This window comes from Trichosurus vulpecula, chromosome 9 (genome assembly GCF_011100635.1).
Source record: "Trichosurus vulpecula isolate mTriVul1 chromosome 9, mTriVul1.pri, whole genome shotgun sequence".
In the NCBI taxonomy this organism is placed as follows: domain Eukaryota; kingdom Metazoa; phylum Chordata; class Mammalia; order Diprotodontia; family Phalangeridae; genus Trichosurus; species Trichosurus vulpecula.
The window spans coordinates 118,033,737-118,055,331 of record NC_050581.1 but is presented as its reverse complement, the minus strand read 5'-3'; the positions used below and the strand labels follow the sequence as shown (position 1 = coordinate 118,055,331).

General features: G+C 44.6%; 1 protein-coding gene and 1 pseudogene across 2 annotated transcripts; both read right to left on the bottom strand.

Annotated features, from left to right (window-relative positions):
- Positions 1 to 1,647: 1,647 nt before the first annotated feature.
- Positions 1,648 to 7,691, bottom strand: LOC118830634. 2 transcript variants are annotated; one of them, XM_036737535.1, is made up of 5 exons: positions 6,766 to 7,691; positions 4,840 to 5,225; positions 4,495 to 4,655; positions 3,670 to 3,802; positions 1,648 to 2,179 (listed from the first exon to the last, which is right to left on the bottom strand). In XM_036737535.1, the coding sequence occupies exons 1-5, from the start codon at positions 7,193 to 7,195 to the stop codon at positions 1,991 to 1,993; spliced, it is 1,299 nt and encodes a 432-aa protein (XP_036593430.1). In that variant the 5' UTR covers positions 7,196 to 7,691; the 3' UTR covers positions 1,648 to 1,990. The 2 variants fall into 2 exon arrangements, with proteins under 2 accessions (XP_036593430.1, XP_036593431.1); XM_036737536.1 differs by having other exon boundaries at positions 6,805 to 7,691.
- Positions 7,692 to 15,280: 7,589 nt separating this feature from the next.
- On the bottom strand, positions 15,281 to 15,918 carry LOC118831602 (annotated as a pseudogene).
- Positions 15,919 to 21,595: the final 5,677 nt, after the last annotated feature.

Here is a 21,595-nt window from a genome sequence, read left to right as displayed (position 1 = left end):
TATTTCCTACTTGTTGAAATTAATGAATTTTATATTTAAAAAAACCTTCAACAATCCATGAAATCATGGAGGTCAGCACTCCTTCGATTCATGAGGATCCCAATTCTTCTATACCATGCAACAGATAGTTTTCCTGAGTTGTTTCATGAGCTGTTCTCAGGAATAGCCAAAAAAAAAAAAAAAAAGCTATTCCCTGACCAAACTCTCTGCTGAGAAGCCTCTCCCCATTTAAGGAGGGATGGCCCTCTTGAGAGAAACAAAATCCATCAGCATGCCAACATGAGAGGTCTTTCTGGCTTCAGAGGACCTGACTGAATGAGCATGGCCTTTGAGAACCCAAGATACCTCCATGCCACAGAGAAGCATCAGAAATCATTTACCTGAGGAATACATTTAGAAGTTATTTTAAAAACGTACACTTCTCTGCGTCTTAGCTTCCATGCTTATAAAAAGAGGATCATTTACCTTACAGAATATTATGAGTACCAATACGAGAACACATGTAAAAGTACTTCCAAAAGTTTAACTGTGTGAGAGAAAGAGAAGGCACTATGTTACACCTATGTTTTAGTAAACTTAGGGAAAAGCAAGCCATTTATGTGGGTAAGGAAGGGGGCAACTGGTAGTGGCTGGAGGGTGAACATGAAAGGGCAAATTGAAGGTTAGTTGTAAGGTTATTGAGTAGTTTAGGTAATGACTTGGTTGTGGTGGTGATGGTGATGACAGTTGGAGAGGACTGGACCAAGGAAGAATTAACATTGTGGTAAAGCACTGGCCATTGGCAGGGGAGGGGGGTGCGGTAAGGAATTGGTGGTAGGTCAAAAACATACTGCAGATTTCTAGCCTTGGAAACCACTATTACCAGTAGGAAGGGGATCAAATTAGAGTTAGTAGACAAGGGGAAGTCACAGGTAGCTTTAAGAACCCTTCCACTATAACCCACAATTAGAAATGTCTTAGAGATGGAAATATAGGTTTGGAATGCTAGTGACAGCATAGTGCTGGAGATATGGACTTGGGGCTCGTTTTGAAAAGGCAATAGTGGTAGGTAGTTTGTCTAGCTCTTTTCTTACCCATCCCTCTGGGGTATCTGACCTAACTTTCAAAACCCACGTCCAGTTCTTCCCCTCAATGGATGCATTCCACATTGATGAATCCTACCTAATGTCCTTTCAGAACTGACTCACATCCAGTTGCACAAGAGTCATATGTCATCTAAGACATGTCTTTTAGTGAAATTAATATATGTATGCATTAGTATCAAGAAAGTGTTTAGGTGGTATTATGGGAAAAACAGTATACTAGGAGTTGGGACATGAGAGTTCTAGTTCCATCCTGGCTGGATGCTGACCTCCTCATTCTTACCCCTGACAGAGGCAACCCAGACCCTAGTACTACCCCACCCTCAGGACCATTACTCCCTTCCCAACACTGCTTGGCATACAGTAAGGACTTAATAAATATTTTCCATTCCATTCTATTCCATATTTACCTTAGACCTACTGTGGAAATCTGGGTGACCCATTTTCCTTCTACTTCTGATGTTGGCCGAGCCAGGTTAACCTTATCCCAAGACCTCCCCTCAGAAACCAGACATACAAACTGTAAGTCCACTCCATCTAGCCAGTGAGAAAAAGAGAGAAGCAGTGTTTGGCCCCACACTGGAGTTGAATTTTAATATGTAGATTCCAATCAGATGGGCACCAACTTGTGTAACAGAAGCCAAAGCAGAGGCAGAACCCCCTACCCAAACCAAAAGTCCATATACAAAGGTCATGGGAGTGATCCTGGGAAGATCAATTCCCAATCTATAATTCCCATGCTGGCCAAGCCAAGAGAGACTACAGAAATGAGGAGGGCTAGACCCAAAGACCCTTCCTACCCTCTGCCCCTCTCCCCATCCTGATTAAAATAGAGCAGGCAACTTGCCATGAAGTCCAGGAGGGCTACTTGTTGGAGTGGTCTGGAAGTCCATTCCTCAGTTGACTTCTCAACAGCTATGATCTGTCTGGGCCTTTGCCAAATATTGGTCATACCGGTCCTCACACTGGCTCACAGTCATCAAGAAATAGTCAGGGTTGGCAATAGCTTGGAGGAGATCATTTTGCACCAGGCAGATGCTGTAGAGTTCAGAGGTAGGGACTGTGCAGCATTCTTGTCTTCCCTGGCCCATAAATACCTGGAGCCAAGAGCATATACACACACACACATACAAAGAGCTCATGGGGGTAGAATATGCTGGGGTCTCTGTAGGAGGCTGGGAAGAGGGTCTCTGCCTAGCAATATGTTGCACAAAATCACCATCCGATCTTTAGCCCCCAGGAAAAACTCTAATCCTCCGTTCCTGCCACAGTGGGCAATGCTAGGGGAGGCTTGGAAATCAGCCCAATCCTAGCACAACCAGCTTTCAGCTGGGCCAGACCTTAGGATGGTTGTCTCTCATGAACTTGGGTTAATTTCATTCATAGGATCATGGATTTAAAGCTGGAAGGTAGAGACTAACAAGGCCAACTCCCTCATTTGATGGATAAGGAAACTGAAGCTGAGAGAGGTCCACTAGCGACTTATTACCTCCAGGATAAAATATGAAATCCTATTTGGCTCTTCCTAACCTGGCCCCCTCCTACCTTTCCAGTCTTCTTATACCTTATTCCCCTCCACACAATGAGATCTAGTGACTGCTGGTGTCCTTCATGTTTTGCATGATTGCAAATATATAACCTATATCAGACTGTTTATTGCCTCAGAGAGGGGAGAGGTGAAGGAGGGAGGGAGAAAATTTGGAACTCAAAATTTAAAAAAAAGTGAATGTTAAAAATTGCCTTTACATGTAATTGGGAAAAAAATAAAATACTATTTAAAAAACAAGAAACCAGAGGTCTCCTTGCTGTTCTTCACACACCCAACTGTGTGCGATTCAGCATTTTCATTGACTGTCCCCCATTCCTGGAACTTTCCCTCATTTCTGCCTTGTGGCTTCTCTAGCTTCTCTCAAGACTCAGCTAAAGACCCATCTTCTGTAAAAAGCCTTTCCTGGTCCTCCTTAATTTTAGTGACTTACCTCTGAGATTATTTTTTTTTAATTTCTTTATTTATTTTTAGTTTACCACACACGGTTCTACATAGTTTTGAGTTCCAGATTTTCTCCCCTCCCTCCCCCCTCCCTCCCCAAGACAGCATGGAATCTCTGAGATTATTTCTAATCCATCCTCCACATATCTGGCTTCTACACAGTTGTTCGCATATTGCGTCTTCCATTAAAGTATGAGTTACTTGAAAGCAGGAAATGTTTTTGCCTTTTTTAATACCCCTAGTACTTAGCACAGTGCCTGGCCTCCAAAAAGCACTTAATAAATGCCTTGATTAAATATATTTGAAATGAGTTTTGTTTTTCTTGCCTTCTCAAGAAAAGTGGGGGAGGGGAGAGTGGGAGTAGTGAGGGAGAAAATTCAGATGAAAATGAAATAAGATTTTTAAAAAAGTGAATGCTGGTTGATTTATTGACTCAACTTGATCTTGGGTCACATAGCCAAGTGTGAGGCAGGGTTTGAACTCAGCTCTTCCTGCCTCCAAGGCCAGTAGTATATCCTCTATCCACTGTGCCACTTCTTGTCTCTGTGAGTTAGAGGCCATCTCCTCTCCCTCCCGATACTCCCAATCTATTTGTACCTGGGGGTGGAAGATGCTCTCTTCATCCTGCAGTCGAACATTATCATCAAAGCAGATGTGCTGGACATCAGGGTCATGGGGATCTACCCACAGTGGCTTGCCACCCTGACTGGAGAAATTGTTCTTGGCCCACCTGGAGAGGAGGGGAAAATGGGAGATGTTGTCAGGGAGGTCATCATGGAGCCCACAACTTCCTGTGGTGGAGCTTCAGACTAGGACGGTTTTATGCCAGTGATAGGTGACCTACTGTGGGGCTTCTACTTGGGCTCACCCAGGCCCATTCCAAAGGTAGAAGCTTGGGATGTAGGACACATAATGAGCTTTCCTGCTTGGACTGCCTAATGTGAGAGCTGCTGACATCAAATCACACAGCCAACTCAAAAAATATAAGCAACTATTATGCACCAAGTGTTCAGGGGATGCTTTGTTCATGGAGGAGATAGGACCTAAACTGTACTTTGGAGGAGGGGATCAATGTCTATATAGGAGCCCCATGGAGAAAGTGGATCACTAATTACCTTCTTCAGTCCTGGATCACTCCCTCATCCTGAAGGGACTATGATCAAGCCAGAGATGGCAGCTCTTAGGGCAACAGACAGTGGGGTAGAAATGGAATGGCCCAGAACAGCAGAGTTTGAGGCTCTGACACTTACTGGTTCTGTTACCCTGAGCAAGTCACTTCTCTTTGAGTTTGTTTTTTCATCTGTAAAATGGTGAGAATAATACTTGCGCTGCCTAGCTCCTAGAGCTGCTGTCAGGAAAGTATCTTGTAAATGTAGAGTGATAAATAACCAATTACCAATTTACGTTATGTTATGTTATTACCAATCAAAGTGGTCCTGAAAGCCCCCCAGGCCTTCCATGGCACTGAAGTAGTCATATACGACTCTTGCATCTGGCCAACTGGACACAGATTCTTTTCCTCGACTGACCATCACCTTTTTTGGACTGCAGCGGATTTTTCCAGGTCTCAGGTCCACAGGGAGCTGCAGGAACAGGGAGGCATTGAGGCCAACACATATCCCCAGTGTTACCCACCTCCCCTTGTTTCTCCATTCCCACCCCACCCCCCAAGTTCTAAGAAAGACTGGCTGCCCTTAAGTCACCAGGCTACCGAATGCTCCTGAGGAATGTCCTACTCGTTTCCCTTGCCCTAAGAGCATCTCTCACCACCACCTCTTTAAGGGCTGAGAATTGCGGGTGCTGGCCTTGAAGAGCTTTGTGTGTGGTCTGAAGTAGTGAGGTCAAGTCTTTGCCAAAAGTTCGGAAAATGACAGCAAAGCGTCGGCCCTGCTGACAAAGACCAGCCAGTAGTTTGAAAAAGGCTGGCAGTACACGGTGGTAATGGCGGCCATCCTCCCCCAGGACAGAGAAAACTGCATCGGGCTGGCCAGGCCACTCCAACAGCTGCAGGTAGTGGGAGAAGAGTGTCTGGAAGGGGTGGCCCAGGGCACTTGATGTAAACTCGGTGTGCCGGCCAAAATTTGTGGAGAAGCTGCTGGCATCAGGGCTAGGGGGCAGCAATGAAGGGAACTCACTCAGCCACTGCCACTCACCTGAAAGACAAAGTTGAGTCCAGAGTTAGGGTGGGTGTGTAGCGGAGGGAGAAATGGAACGTGGCCAAAAATCAGCAAGAGAGGACATCTCTGTCCCCCTCCCGGATATGGAGCTCAACTCTCCAAAGCCAGTGATCAGAGCTGAGTCAACAGTCAGAAGCATGTTCCTAGATTCATGTTACAGCTGGAAAAGATCTCAAAGACTCTATTACAAGTCCTTCATTTTCCAGATAAGGAAACTGAAACCCAGAGAGGGAATTTTTTTTTCCTACATGGACTTGTGACTTCATTAATGGAGGGAATTTCAGGCAAAGAAACTCCCTTTATCAATGCAGACCTGCAAATCTTCTGCAATGTTTAAGAGAGTTGCACAGGACACTGGGAGTTGGAGCGATCTGTCCAGGGCCATTTGCTTCGAGAGGGGAATGTCACTTTACAATTTCCTGTCATTTCTACAGCTCTTTAAGGTTTGTAACACGCTTTACAAATATTATCTCATTTGGGGCCTCACAACAACCCCGGAAGGTAGACACTATCAATTATCTCCATTTTATAGAGGAGGAAACTGAGGCAGGCAGTGGTTTAGTGATTTGCCCAGTGTTGAGGTCACATTTGAACTCAGGTCTCCCTGACTCCAGGCCCAGCGCTCTCTCCACTGTACCAGCTGCCTTTATGGTTTACAAAGTGGCTTCCTTATAGCCCCACAGTGACATAAGTAGTACAGTCATGATTACCCTCTTTCAGATGGATGATAAACTGAGCTTCACAGAAGTGGTGATTTGCCCAAGGTCACGGAGCTCACTGAGGAATCTGAAGGAGTTGAACAGGCCAAGTGGGAAAAAGGCCAAATACTCAGTAAGACAACCCAGTTCAAATATCATCTCTATTATTTACTGCCTATGTGACTTTGGGCAAATCACCTCATCTCTCTGACCATGAGTTTCCTCTTATGTGGTAGGGCGTAACGCCTTTCCAAGGTCCCTGCCACCAATTAATCTATAACGCTTCGAATCCTAGTCCTCCAGATTCCAGAACAATTGCTCTGAGTTACACCACAGCAACTTGCCCAAGGCCACAGGGAAGAGAGGGTCCTGAACTGGAGCCCAGACCTCCTGATTCTCACTTGTACCCATAACCACCCCACAGGCTGCCCCCTGCTCCAGGGGGAGGGGGAGAATGTCTCTAGGAAAACCAGAATGGAGATTAGTTAGGATGGGCCATATAGGGCCATAAAATGGCACTATAACCTTTACAAAATACTTTCCTTACAAAAATCTGTGTTAAAATCCCATTTTATAGAAAAAGAACGAAGCTCAGAGGAGTTCAGTGATTTGTGCCTAAGGTCAAACAAAAATAAATGTCAGATCAGATTTCAACCTGGCTAATGTCAATATTCCAGCACTCCTTCCATACCATTCCAGTGCCTCTCCTTCTTAGGGCTCCACAAGACTCACTCTCTCACACTCGGCGATAACTAGAAGCCCAAAGACCCACCTAAGACACAAATGTGTGTTGTCAACGGGCACACAAGGCTGCATACCCGCTGGCAGCAATGCCAAGGTCCTGGGACGCTTCTTACCCTCCTGGTTGAACTGCCCCCAACACACAGTGCTCAGGTAGGAGTTGAGGGCAGCCATAAGGCCCTGGCCAGTGGCACTGTCAGCCACGAGGATGGTGTTGTTTATGTCCATGTGAAGGACCAGTTTTTTGGTTCTTATGATGAGAGGATATTCAGGGGAACCCGAAGAGTCCTGACCCTCAGCTCCCAGACCTCCACCAGGATGGGGACACAGAGGCTTCCCCGGCTCCGCGAGGTCTGGGCTCCCTGGGAGGGAAGGAGTCCTCCTCGGGGCCATGAGGCTCTCTCCATTTCCATCTTTCTCTGTGCCTGCCGCCATGGCAGGAGTTCTGGGGGGTCTGCTCAGGTCCGGGCTGACAGCCCTGCAGGCAGCTGCCTCCTCCTGGCTCATGCCCCGCAGAGTGGGGGGAGGCGCAAAGAGGAAGCTTGAAAAAAGATTAAGGAGGGAAAGGGGATAAGGGGTTGGGAAAGGAGGATGATTTCAGGTGCAGAGGAGAAAGGTTAATGAGGGTAAAGGGGGGAAGAAGCGGCAGGAAGGAGTGGTCTCTGCGGCTGGGAAGATATGGGTTAATGGGGAAGGGGTTCCTTGGGGTTCAGGGAACTCTCACGAAAAGGGCCAGGGCGCAGAATTTGGGGTCATAAGTCAAAGGCGGTGAAGGGTGTGGTTTTCTAGAGAAGAGAAAGAAACTAAATAGTTGAGAGAGGGGCTGCCGGGAGGACGGCGGGCGGAGGTCAGGGATCAGAAGTCCGGGACATCTCAGGAAGAGAAGGGCCTAGTAGCGGCCCCGGGGTCTGAAGGCAAGCCCGCAGCGGGTCGTGATTCCCCAAGGCGGGGCGAATGGGTGGGTGGGTGGCCTCCTACCCAGGGCCCGCCTGGCAGCCTTAGCGCGCTCTCCCGGCTCTTGACTTCCGGCCTCAGGTTGCCGGCACCACAGACACCGGAACTGGCCTGCCGGACCTAGGCTAGAGCGTCTCCATCCCGCCCCCCCCCGCCCCCCCCAGTCTTCTAGTGCCCCCTGGTGAGCGGGTCGGGCCAGTTCCTCCAGTCCGATCAGGAGCGGGGCAAGAACCCAGCTGACTCCTCCCTCTCCCTAAGGAAGCTTCTCCACCCCCATCCCCCACCCCCGTCGGTGCCCGCGAAGTTCCCAGCCCTTCCAGCAAGCCCTGCCCATTTGGACCCGCCCCCACACCCTTGAGGCCCCAATCCCAAACCAGCCCTAACCCATCCTGTCCTATGCACCAACCCTTGGGTCTCTAACTGGACCAATGGCCTTGGAATCTCTGTCCTCTGTTGTGCTAACTCCTGGGACCACATCTTGGTCCTGCTAATAGGTGACTGTGGAACTCTAAGCAAGTTACTGAATTCTGGGCCTCAGTTCCATCAAATGTGAAATCACAGGGTCAGATCAGATCACCCCCAAGGGCCCTTTCTGCTCTAGATCTATGACCTTAAATAATCTCTAAGATCCCTTGTAGGGAATATTGCAGAATGGTTAGGAGAACTACAAGGGGCTGGGGATGGGTCCCACTCCTGCCTCAGATGCTTAGGAGCTGTGTGAGTTGACACAATTTCTTTGAGCCTCAGTTTCTTCAACTGTAAATTTGGGATAATAATAGCAACCAATTTTTAGGGTTTTTTTGTGAAAGGCAAAATGAGATGACTTTTGTAAAGCTTGCAAACAGTGATGTATAGATGTCACAGTTATGATATTTACAACTCTAACCTAATCTCTGTCCCATCTCCTGCCCCAGCCCAGCTCTGCCCTCAGGGTTCTAACCAAATTAAAATTCAATTAAACATTTAGGAGACGTTTACTTTGTGTAAGGCACTCAGCTAGGTGCTGAGGAATGTAAGATCAATTTACATCGGTCTGGAGGCTATAACACTATATTTACTATCAGTAAATACAAGATAATCAGGGTATGAAAACCTGGGCTAGTCACCGGGAAGACTCAGGAAAGACTTCTGTGTATGAGATGGTACTTAGGCTGAACCTTGAAGGAAACTAAGGATTCTCCAGGTATGGAAGATGGCCCACTCAAAGGCAAGGAGACTAGAGATAACATATCAAGTTGTGGATACAGATGGTGGGACGGTTTGACTGGAAGTGAATGGAAGGGAGTGATGTCAAATAAGCCAAAGGTGTTAGTAGAGGGGTTTAAGGGGTGATTGGCTCAGTTTTTGCCTCTCCGGTTTGTCCCAGAATCGGTCACTCACCTATGAGGGAGGCAATTGGAATTGGCGTCTCTAGCAGGGATGGCTTGAGTATCCCTGCATGGGAGGAAGGAAAAGTATGTCTAATGGGGGAAGGGTGGGTGGAGACAAGGTAAGTAGGGCTCTTTGTTTTTTCCTGTTGGGAGCCTCCTTTCCATAGATGTGTTTGTGTTGACACAGCTGTCCGGGACTGGGCAACCACAGGGAAGTAACTCTTGTTTGAACAGGATATCACCTGCCTGCCCCTCCCTTGCCCATGTTAACCTTTGGCCAGGGCAGGTGCCTAGTGAAGGGGGTATAACATAGGCAGGGGCAGAAGCATCCATCGGCTGGAGGGCAAGACCCAGGTCAGGAGCCAGCATCTGACCAGAACCTGCCCAGGGTCTCTTGTACAGCTAGAAAACTGAACAGGTAATGGGTCCTTCTGTATCCTCTAGGACGGGCTGGGACTGCTATAGCTGGAAATCTTTCTAGAACAGCCCTTCCTGCAACAGGAATCAAGGTCCTATCCCCTCACACTGCATCCAGGGGAAAAGTAGGGAACAGAATAGGGGGGTGGGGGGGCACATGGAGAGCAGAACACCAACCCAGTCTATGATTCCCCAGGATCCTGAGGACCAACCCATTCCTGCTGAGCAGAGGATAGACAAGAGGATGGATACAGATAAAGAGAGAGGGCAGTTGGAATGCCAGAACCCCAAGGTGGGAATGCTGTGACCAACACTGGTGACTTCTGTTTGACTTCTCAGAGATGCCACTAGGATCTCTTGTTTCTATGAACTTTGAACCTTTTTTCTGACCCCCAAATTTTCCATTTTCTCCGACCTTTGATCTTCTGATCCTATTTCCCCCTAAGATCTAAAAGACCTCCCTTCCTTGATGGAAGTCAACTTAAATATGACTTCTTCCATAAATACTCTGCAGACTCCTCGAGTATTTCCCCTTCAGACCTCATGCAGTACTTAGATTTTGTTGTGTAGCATATGTATGTAACATGTATTCTATGTATCATAATTATGTGACACATATTCTAGCCAGCTGTGTTTTGTGTGTCTTATCTCCTTACTAGAATCTGTGAATTGATGGAAGTGGGGACTCCGTCTTATCTAAACTCTGAATCTCCTCCAGGGCCTCGCTGTTTGGTCAGTTGTTGTCTTTCATTCTCAGAAAAGACCAAAATGACATCAGTATGGTGGGAATCAAGGTACAATGTGTCCAACTGTGGCTGAGCAGATGAATACCAGCTCCAAAGGCTCTATCTCTCTCATTTCCTCAGAGCTACAGCAATTCTGCTTTGCTCATAGAGCGCAGGGCAGAATGCAGGAACACCGTACTGTGCAGTCCTGTGACAGTGTCTCCCACACCCCACAATCAATTCCAGAGTTTTTCAGAGACCTTGAGAGCGTTCTTGTATTGCTTCTTCTCACCACCATGTGAGCACTTGCCTGCCTGGTGTGAGCTCTCTCTGTAAAATAGTCTTTTAGGCAAACGCAAAATGTACATTTGGCATTCGAACATGATCAGACCCTCAGTTGTACTCTCTGCAGTAGAGTTTGAAGGCTTGGCAGTTCAGCTCAAGAAAGGACCTTAATGTCCTGTACCTCCTCTTGCCAGGTGACCTTCAGAATCATCCTAAGACAATTCAAATGGAAGTGATTCAGTTTCCTGGCATGGTGTTGGTATAGTCTCCAGGTTCCATAGGCATACAACAGTGAGATCATCAAAACAACCCTATAGACTTGCAGTTTGGTAGGCAGCCTGATAACTGTTCTCTCTCACACTTTCCTTTGGAGCCTCCCAGACACAGCTAGCTCTGGCAATGCATATGTCAACTTTATCATCTATGTGTATGTCCCTGGAAAGTATATTTCCAGGGTAAATGAACTTATCCACAGCATTCAAAATTTCTCCCTTTGTTGTAACCAGTGGTTCCACATAGGAATGGTGCAGTGCTTTTCTTGAGGTTAATTGTTAAGCCAAAATTAGCACAAGCAGCAGAGAATCAGTCCATACAGTGTTGCAACTCAGCCTCAGAGCCTGCACTGAGTGCACGATCATCGGCTAACAAAAAGTCATGTACCAACTCTCCTTCCACTTTAGTCTTGATTTACAGCCTTTTCAAGTTAAACAATTTACCATCAGTGAGGTGGCTGACTTCGATATCATTTCCATCCTTTGAAGGCCTAGCATAGTGCTTTTGTAGCGGGTACCTTAATAGCTCTTTGTTGTATTATATCCCTGTTGGATTCCTTCTTCTCCTTACAGGAGCTGGACCTGGAAGGTCTAAGTCCAAGGGAGCAGGAGAGCCTGAAGTTCCTTTTGGACATCATCGCTTCCCTGGATGGGGATGGAGACAGAGATAGGGACGGGGACCCGAAGGTTCTAGACAGTGGTCAAGCCTCAGCACCAGGTAGGATCTTGGGCATAGGAGCACAGAAGAATGGGTGGGGATTGATCCCGGACTGAATGAGGGCAGAGTCGACAGGAATCCCAATTGCCCAATACCTCATAAAACATCCATTGTCAGGAATTTTAGAGTCCATGGAATCCAATCTGGTTGGGTAACTAGTGGGGCACTGGGATCCAAACAAGGGAGGGACTCCCCCAAGTCACAGAAATAGAACTAGCATCTTGGTCTTGAAATGTGACTTCTAGCCCAAGGTTTTCCATGCTACCTTGCACTAACACTTCTTTCTCATAGGATGAGAATTTTGGGTTGGTGTGGGGAGAGGTGGCGGTAAGGAAGTACAGCAGTACCAAGGCTCTTCTCCCCTAATAAATCTAACCTGTCTCCCCCCTGCTTCCTTAGATGGTTCTATGGAGCACAAACCCCTAAGCACAATGCCTCAACCCTTGGCCACCCCAAGCAGACCCCGTAAATTTGACACCATTGTGCGATCTGGCATCAGTGTCCGAGAGCTACGGGACCATTTCCGGGGACTGAACCAGGAACCAGGGATCAAAGAGACCGCAGGAGAAATGCTGCCTCCACGTGCCCAGAAGCCTGGACTTCTTCCAGGCCATGTCAGGCCTGCAGGAACCCCCAGCCAGATTGCTAGAGTTCCCAGACTGTGAACTGGTCACTAAAGGGGACCTGGGACCCCCTTGGCTCAGGGTTCATAAGAGACTGTAGAATTCCAGAATCTCAGAGCTGGAAGAGGACCTCAAAGAGCTTCTAATCAACAGTAGTCCCTCCCATGGCATCCCTGAGAAGTGCTCATCCAGACTTTACTTGAAGACTTCCAATGATGGCGAACTCACTACTCACTGAAACAGCCCATACGACTTTGATGCAGCTGTTATTATTAGATCTCTGCTTCTGTGTAATGTCTTCCCGTTGCTTCCAGCTCTGCCTTGTAGAGCTAAGCAAAACTGTGATCCTCTAGATAACCCTTGAGATGCCTGAGTCTTCTCTCTTCTACGCTACACATCCCCAGTTCCATTTTCAGATAGGATGATCTCTCGTCTCACTTCCATCCTGGTTACCTCAGATGTGTTCCAGTTCGTCAATAACTTCCTTAAAAAATGTGGCAGGTACAACTGAACACAGTACGACCATGCAGATGATCTCCTTCTCCCTCCCATTCTGGACATTGTGCCCCTCTGGATGCAATTTAAAATTATGTTACATTTTTTCACTGCTATGTCACTCTGATTGACACAGAACAGTAAGAGGAGAGGGGTGGACTAAATGACCTTGAAGATCCCTTTTAATCCTAAATCTGTTATCTGTTGGTAGCCTACTAAATCTTTCAGTCTCTTCACAGGACCTACTGCCGTCTGACCAGACCTCCCTTTTCTGTATTTATGCAGTTTGACTGTAAGAATCATAGGATTTAGAACTAGCAGGAGTATTGGCATATTAACCTCCTCATTTTACAGATGAATACAATGAGGCACAGAGAGGTTAGGTGTCTTTCCCAAGGTCACACAGCTGGTAAGTCACAGAGCCAAAATATGAACCCAATGCTCTTGCCAGGGTAAAGCCCTATGGTCTCTGAGCTAGGGATGGGGACCAAGAATACTATAGTATTCAAGAAGAATTCATTGACTGGTTACAGATAGAACCTCCCACTCCCCAAAACAAGGGATCAGAGGGATGGACATTAGAGGAACCACATTTACTGACCACAGGCAAAACTGGCCACATTTTGCCCAGACCAGCTTCTTCCACCAACACTTCTTTGGGATGTTTCATCTCTGCAGCCCAGAGTGAGGTAGGGAGATGAATCTTCAGTGTCCTCCCTGGGTGCCTTCTCTGAGATGTGTGAAGCATCCTGGAAGATCGTGTCCAATGTTTCCACTGATACTATGGTTCATAGTGAACTGGGGGTAGAGGAAAGGGAGTATTGAAGTTCCCATGGATCTCTGCTAATTGTTAGGCCAAAATTAGCACAAGCAGCAGTTGTTGCATCTCAGACTCAGCGCCTGCACTGAATGCATGATCGTCTGCTAATAAAAAGTCACGCACCAACTCTCCCTCCACTTTAGTCTTGGCACCTGGAAAGGTCTTATATGAGTTCCTTTGCGCTTGGCCCCTTGAAGAAATGGATATTAAAACAGATCCCAAAAGCCTGACCCTTTGAGCTATTCTCAACCTTACTCTGCTACTTTTCCCTCTTCCTTTCTGGTCTTTCCCCAGGGTGGGAAGGAAATGGGGGTTAGGGGTTGGAGACCAGAATACATAAGCCAGGTCAAGAACCAGGCTGGGCCCATAGTGATTATTCATAGCTACTGGGACATTAATTGCCAAGTAGAAGAGCCTTGCCCTCAAAAAAATACAATATTCAATTCTATAATTGGGCTAGGAGTTAAGGAGGAAGCCCTTAAGAGAGAGGATGCCCCATAGGTGCCTGAGGAGGGACCACCAGGGAGAGGGGAAGTGCCAGAGGTATCGAGGAAGAAGGTCCCCTGGGACTCCTTTCAGTGCGAAAGGAGCTATATGGAGGGGAAGGTCCCAGAGGTTACTGAAGAAAGAGCTCAGGGCATTTATATCCACCCTTGAGAATGAGTCTGAGATGAGGAAGAAATTCTAGGAAAGGACAGGCAGCACAGCATGATACCATCACCCCCTTACCTGGAAAAAGACTCCTAGTCTGCCTTTCTATTCCATTCCTTTCCTACTGGAGGCCAACTGCTTGCTCGTCAATGATGTTCAGCTTGCTGCTGTAGCAGGAATTAGGCACAGGGACAGGTCCTGGACAACTGGCATGGCTTTGAAAGTATGTGGAGTACAATGCAACCAGGTGTTACGATGAGGACTGGACCAAACTGACAAGATCAGCAGCTGCCATGGACCACTTCCCCCCAACTCCCACTAGATCCTCATACTTCTCCCATTTTCTTTAAGAGCTTCCTAAGCAGATCTTGGCAAGTTCTCAAATCCTCCACTCCTTTCTTGATCCTCTTCTCCATAGAGGCGTGACGATGGTCAGTCAGAGGATCAGAGAGGAAGGAGGCTATGAAAGGAAGCACTTTCATTAGAGTTTTGCTATTTGGATGCTGCTTTTTTTTTTTTTTGAGGCAATCAGGGTTAAGTGACTTGCCCAGAGTCACACAGCTAGTATGTGTCTGATGTCCTATTTGAACTCAGGTCCTCCTGACTCTAAGGCCAGTTTTCTATCCACTATGCCACCTCACTGCCCTGGAAACTTCTTTGTAATTATCTAATTGGACTTAAATAAATCAAGTAGACCTTAAAAATTATATTAAGTCTTATGAACCAAGTCTAGTAGTAGAAACTGGGAGGTTCCCACGAAACAGGGTAGAAGATCAAGGTAGAAATGTGAGATTTTCCCATTTTTTTTTGAAAATTCATAAGCACCTATTGATTTTTCAGGACTTATGAGCAAATGCAGCAGCTGACTGCATTTATTTAGTAACATGAAAGCCATGTACATGTGTCCATATGGGCTGTAGGCTGCCTTTGTGGTTGTATACAATGTAACAGTAAAGTAACTTTTTTTCCTTTAACAGCAAAGTAACTTTTTTCCTTGGAAAGTCTTTCAAAGAGAATTTTTTTCCTGGTGTGATTCAGCAGGACCCATTCATCCATGGGATGGAGGAGTTACGGAATCAAACAAAAATAATTCTGAAGTTCAAAAGCAACTTGGAATAAAGTGGCTATAAATAGATGTCAATTAAATATAACACTCTAGATAATTCTTCCAGTGGTTTTGCTTTTACCATCTGGAGAAAATAAGAGTTGGAAAGACAGAAATTTTTTTTTTTAAAAGCCAGAAGTGGAAGGAGTGGACTGTACAAGATCCTGGTCTTGGGGGCCCCTAAAGCTCCCTGGTTCCAAAGTCTTTCCTAGAGCTCTAGTCATCGGAGGCATGGGACATGGGTACTAGACCTGGGTCAGTGGCAAGAACTTCTGGTAATAGCTCTTGGTGACATTGATCATCAGCTCCTGGGTGCACTCTGGGAGCTCCCCAGAGAAGAGTCCTGGACAGCCTGAGAAGATGGTGAATGGTGGGACCACAGTTTCAGGAGGTAATACTGTATTGTTTAGAATTTTGCAACAGTCTTTCAACACACAGCGTCGGCCAATTACACAGTTCTTGCCTATGTGGACATAGGAACCAATTTGGGCTGCATTAACCGCACAATCCTCTTCAATAAAGACATGGTCACCAATGTGTAGAGGAAAGAATGCAACTCCTTTGCTGAATTTCTTAAATGGTGACCTTATGACACTATGGCTTTTCACAACACAGTGGCGTCCAATCCTTACGTTTGCCAGATCCCCTTGAATTATACAGTCATTCACTATGATTGTCTTTCCATTTAGGACAATGTTTTGGCTTCCACACAGAACTGACTGGCGACTGACTTTGTTTCCAGATGCCGTCTCGATGTACTCGGACTTAATTGTAGAGTTGCTCGCTCAGCTCCATCTCGGCAACCTCCATCTCCCGAGCTCAAGTGTCCCTTGAGATTTTTCCATTTGAGACATTTTTGAACATATCCAGGTCCAACTGCTAGAGCTATAAAAGTCATGACCAGCTTGCCTATGGGACAGTTTAAGGAGGGAGAGTAGTCTCAAGTCAAGTAAAGCTAATAAGCATTTATTAAGCACAGATTGTGCTAAGAACTGGGGCCACAGTGAAAGGCAGTAGAAAGTCCTTGCTCTCAAGGCAACAATATTCAAATTATTATGTACAGGCAAATATCCATATGGGATAAATTGGAGATAATCTCTTAGGGAAAACAGGTAGCTATGTGGCATAATGGTTAGAACGATGGACCTGGACCCTGTGAGCCTCAAAAATCCAATCTGAAACGAAAGTAAACTGAGGCAGAGCTCCAGGCCCAATCAGTTAATTAAGGAGACTGGTTGTTGCTAAGCAAATGGATCTAAGATCCTCCTCAAAGTCAAGGATCCCGCCTGCTCAGTGACTAGCCCCTTTTTTTGACCTTGGGAGGTATATTACAATTCATGATTGGTCATTTCCCCAATTATATGTAAAAATGATTTTTAATATAGGGTTTTTAAAAATTTTGATTTCTAAATTCTCTCCCTTCCCTCTCATTGAAAAGGCAATCAATTTGATATAGATTATATTTGTAGAGTCAGAAAACATACACAAAACAACTCAAGAAAGATAAAGTATGCTCCAATCTGCATTTAGACTCCATCAGTTCTTTTTCTGAAGGTGGATAGCATTTTTCATCATAAGTTCTTTGGAATTGTCTTGGATCATTGTATTGCTGAGAATAGCTTAAAATATTCGCAGGTGATCACTGCCCAATATTGCTGTTACTGGGTATAACGTCCTTCTGATTCTGTTCCTTTCACTTTGCATCAATTCATGTAAGTCTTTCCAGGTTTTTCTGAGAGCATCCTGCTCATCATTTCTTATAGTATTATAGTATTCCATCACAATCATATATCACAACTTGTTCAGCCATTCCTCGGTTCATGGGCATCCCCTCAATTTCTCATTCTTTGCCACCACTAAAAGAGCTGCTATAAACATTTGTATACATATAGGACCTTTTCCTTTTTGGTTTTTTTAATCTCTTTGGAATACAGACCTAGTAGTGGTATTGCTAGATTAAAGAGTATACACAGTTTTATAGCCCTTTAGGCGTAATTCCAGGTTGCTCTCCAGAATGGTTGAGTCAGTTCACAACTCCACTGACAATGCATTAGAGTCTCAATTTTTCCACATCCCCTCCAACATTTGTTATTTTCCTTTTCTGTCATATTAGCCAATCTGATAGGTATGAGGTGGTGCCTCAGAGTTGTTCTAAGTTGCATTTTAAAGAAATCAATAGTGATTTAGAGCATTTTTTCGTATGACTATAGATAGCCTTAATGACTTCATCTTAAAATTGTCCGTTCATATCCTCTGATCATTTATCAATTGAAGAATGGCTCTTATTTCTATAAATTTGACTCAGTTCTCTATATATTTGAGAAATGAGGTCTTTATTAGAGAAACTTGCTGTAAATTTTTTTTTAGTTATGATTACTATGTATTTCTCTCCATTCTATTTTCTCTGTTTATCCTATTCTCTCTCTTTTCACCCTATCCATTCTGAAAATGTTTTGCTTCTGACTTTTACCTCCTCCAATCTGCCCTCTCTTTTATTAATACCTCTCCCCTTCTCTTATCCCCTTCCCCTCCCACTTTCCTGTATGGTAAGATAGATTTCTATACCTAACTGAGTGTGTAAGTTATTCTTTCTTTGAGAGAATTCCAATGACACTAAGAGTCATAGGTTCCCTTGCTAACTTCCTTATCTTCCTCCCCACTGTGAAAGCTCTTTTGGGCCTCTTTTATGCCAGATAAAAACCCCATCCTACATTTCCCTTTCCCCTTATCCCAGTACATTTTTCTTTCCCATCCCTTAATTTTATTTTTTTAGATATCATCCCATCATATTCAACTCACACCCATATCCTTTGTCTATGTATACTCCTTCTAACTGCCCTAATAATGAGGAAGTTCTTGGGAGCTACAAGTGTCATTTTCATCCCATGTAGGAATGCAAACAGTTTAACCTTATTGAATCCCTTATGATTTCTCTTTCCTGTTTACCTTTTTATGCTTCTCTTGAGTCTTGTATTCGAAAGTTAGATTTTCTATTCAGTTATGGTTTTTTTCATCAGGAATGCTTAAAAGTCCTCTGTCTCATTGAATGTCCATTTTTCCACCTGAAGAATTATACTCAGTTTTACTCCTAGCTCCTCTGTTCTCTAGAATATCATATTCTAAGGCCTCTGATTCTTTAATGTAGAAGCTGCTAAATCCTGACTGTGGCTCCACAATATCTGAAAGATTGCTTTCTGGCTGCATGTGATATTTCTCCTTGACCTGGGAGCTTTTGAATTTGGCTATAACATTCCTGGGAGTTTTCACTTTGGGATCTCTTTCAGGAGGCAATCATGGATTCTATTTCTATTTTACCCTCTGGTTCTAGAATATCAGGGCAGTTTTCCTTGATAATTTCCTGGAAGATGATATCTAGGCTCTTTTTTTAACCATGGCTTTCAGGTAGTCCAATAATTCTTTTTTTTTTTTTTAATTTTCTTTTTTTAACATTTTTTTTTTTTGCAGGGGGGAAGGCAGAGCAATTGAGGTTAAGTGACTTGCCCAAGGTCACACAGCTAGTAAGTGTGTCAAGTGTCTGAGGCCAGATTTGAACTCAGGTCCTCCTGACTCCAGGGCCGGTGCTCTACTCACTGCGCCACCTAGCTGCCCCTAGTCCAATAATTCTTAAGTTATCTTTTACCAATCTATTTTACAGGTCAATTTTTTTAATTTACATTTTATCTATTTTCTCATTTTAAAAAAAATTTTTGTTTTATTGTTTATTGATGTTTCATGGAGTTATTAGTTACTTCTTGCCCAATACTAATTTTTAAGGAATTATTTTCTTCAGTGAGCTTTTGTACCTCCTTTTTTGTTTGGTCCATTCTACTTTTTAAAGAGGTTTTTTTATTCAGTGAATTTTTGTACTTCTGTGTCTGTTTGGCCAATTCTGCTTTTAAAGGAGTTCTCATCAAAGATTTTTTTGCTTCTTTTACCATTTGGCCTATTCTGTGTTTCAAGACATTATTTTCTTCAGTACTTTTTTTTTGTGCCTCCTTTACCAAGCTGTTGGCTCTTTTTTTATGATTTTCTTGCATCATTCAGATTTATTTTCCCAATTTTTCCTCTACCTCTCTTATTTGATTTTTAAAATCCTTTCTGAGCTCTTCCAGGAATTTTTTTTTTTTTTTGCCTAAGACCAATTCACATTTTTCTTTGCATCTTTGGATGTAGCAGTTTTGACTTTGTTGTTTTGTTCTGAGTTTGTGTTTTGATCTTCCTTGTCACCATAGCAACTTTCTATGGTTAGGATCTTTTTTTCCTGTTTGCTCATTTTTCCAGCCTATTTCTTGACTTTTAATTCTATGTTAAAGTGAGGCTCTGCTTCTAGGGTGGAGGGGACACTGTCCCAAGCTTCAGGCCTTTCTTGCTAATGTTCTCAGAGCTAATTCTGGGGGTCTGTAAGTTTTCGGTTCTTTCAGGTGGTATGATCTAAGGAGAGGTGTGGTCACTGCTCTGCTGGACTGTGCACTGATCTGTGAGTGATCACAAACATTCTTTTCTGCTCTGGAACTATGACCAGTTCTCTACATTCACAAGCTCTACTATATTAGTGCACCCTCTTGCCCTGGGACTGTGACCCAGGACTATAACCCACTCCCACATATAGGCAATGCAACAGAGTCCTGTACACAGTGCAAGCAAAGAGACCCCTGTAATCTCCTTCTGACCAATTTTTGATCCCCTTACTGGCTGTGGACTGAGCCACAGTCACTCCCAAGGCCTGCTGCTAGTCTGCTGGGGTGCATCCTGTGCTGGCACAGCCTGCACCAGAGTGCATGCCATATGTAAGAGACCTTTCTTGCCCACCTTCTAAGTTGTATTAGGCTGGAAAATTGTTTCACCCCATCGTTTTGTGGGTTCTGCCACTCCATAATTCATTTTGAGGTGTTACTTAAAGTTCTTTGGAGGAGAATTGAGGAGAGCTGAGGCCAGTCCCTGCTTTTTCTCAGTCATCTTGGCTCTACCCCTTATGATTGGTCATCTTCCGAAGCAAGGGAACTCCTATGATTTGCTGAAGGAGATGACAATCAACTCTAGTACTTGGCAGCTATATTCTGGGGCCTTCCACACTGTCAGCAATGTAAGAACATTATGGCATAGGAACAATGAAAGGAAGTCATGGTTTTTCAAGCATAGTTCTCTTATAAAAGTTATGGGGGGGGGGGAGCGGTAGTGCTTACACAGCAAGTTCCTAACACAATAATATAAATCCTTATACCAGTCCTAATTAAGAAAGTAAAAATCTAACCTATAAATCAAATAGTAATTTTATCATCAATACATGATGGATTATGACTCTTATTCTTGTAACTAAATCAAACTTAATTCTATAAATCCTGCTTTAGAACCTGACTAGCTGTGTGACCTTGAATAAGTCTCTTAACCTCTGTTTGCCTCAGTTTCCTCATCTGTAAAATGGATAAAATAATAGCACCTACCTCCCAAGGTTTTCATGATAATAAAATGAAAGTTTGTAAAGTGCTCTGCAAACCTTAACGATATGAATAAATGCTAGTTGTTGTCTTTGCTGCTATTTGCATTAAGAGGAACTGGGAAAAGCTTCTTGCAAAAAGAAGTAGGAGGTGGCTAGGTTATGAAGGCAGGGGATTTTATATTTGATCCTGGAGGCGATAGAGAGCCTGGGTGTTTGTTAAGTAGGAGACTGACTCTGATGAGTTTATGGTGATAATTTGATTAAAGATCTTTCCTGCCCATTCAATAGGCTTCAGGTGGAGCCAGTTAAGGGAAGCTTAATTAGGAGAGGCTTGATTGTAGGCAGGCCCACACCCTTTCACTAGCTAGATGTGAGGCCCCTGGCCCACACCCTTTTGTTAATTACTTCACAAGAGGCCTGAAGCCTTAAAAGGATTATATATACCCAGAAGGTAGTCATAGAATTCAGAATCTGCAGAGAGCTACAGAAGTCAGAATTCCGCCCAAGAAGAAGGAGTAAGAACTCTAAGTCAACAGAGAACTGAGGAGGAGTACAGAGCGGAGAGTGGAAGCCAGGGAGCTTCGAGACCAGAGAATGAAGGCAAGCAGACAGTTGGGATTCATGAGTGAGTGTTTATGGGAAGGCCCTAGCAGAAGGGAAGGTTATAGGATGGCTTGGTTCTTTGCTGTAATACTGTGTTATAATTTCCTTGTTGCTACATTGAGGTGGGCTTACTGGTTTTGGAATATAATTACTGCTGTAGTGAATTGGAGTTTTTAGTCCTGGGATTTGATCCTCTGATGTCTAAATAAATGTTATACTTCTCTGCCTTCTACCTAAAGAGTTTTTCATACTTTGTGATTCTGAACCATATATAGGCATGTTCGTGGTCATTCTCGAGGTCATGAATCTTGCCTTGCTGATGCAGACCTGCATTTTAGGAAGGTTACCTATGCAACCGAATAGATCATGGATTGGAGGAGGGAGAGACTTGAGTCAGGGGAACCAACCAGAAAGCTATTGCAGTAGTCTAGG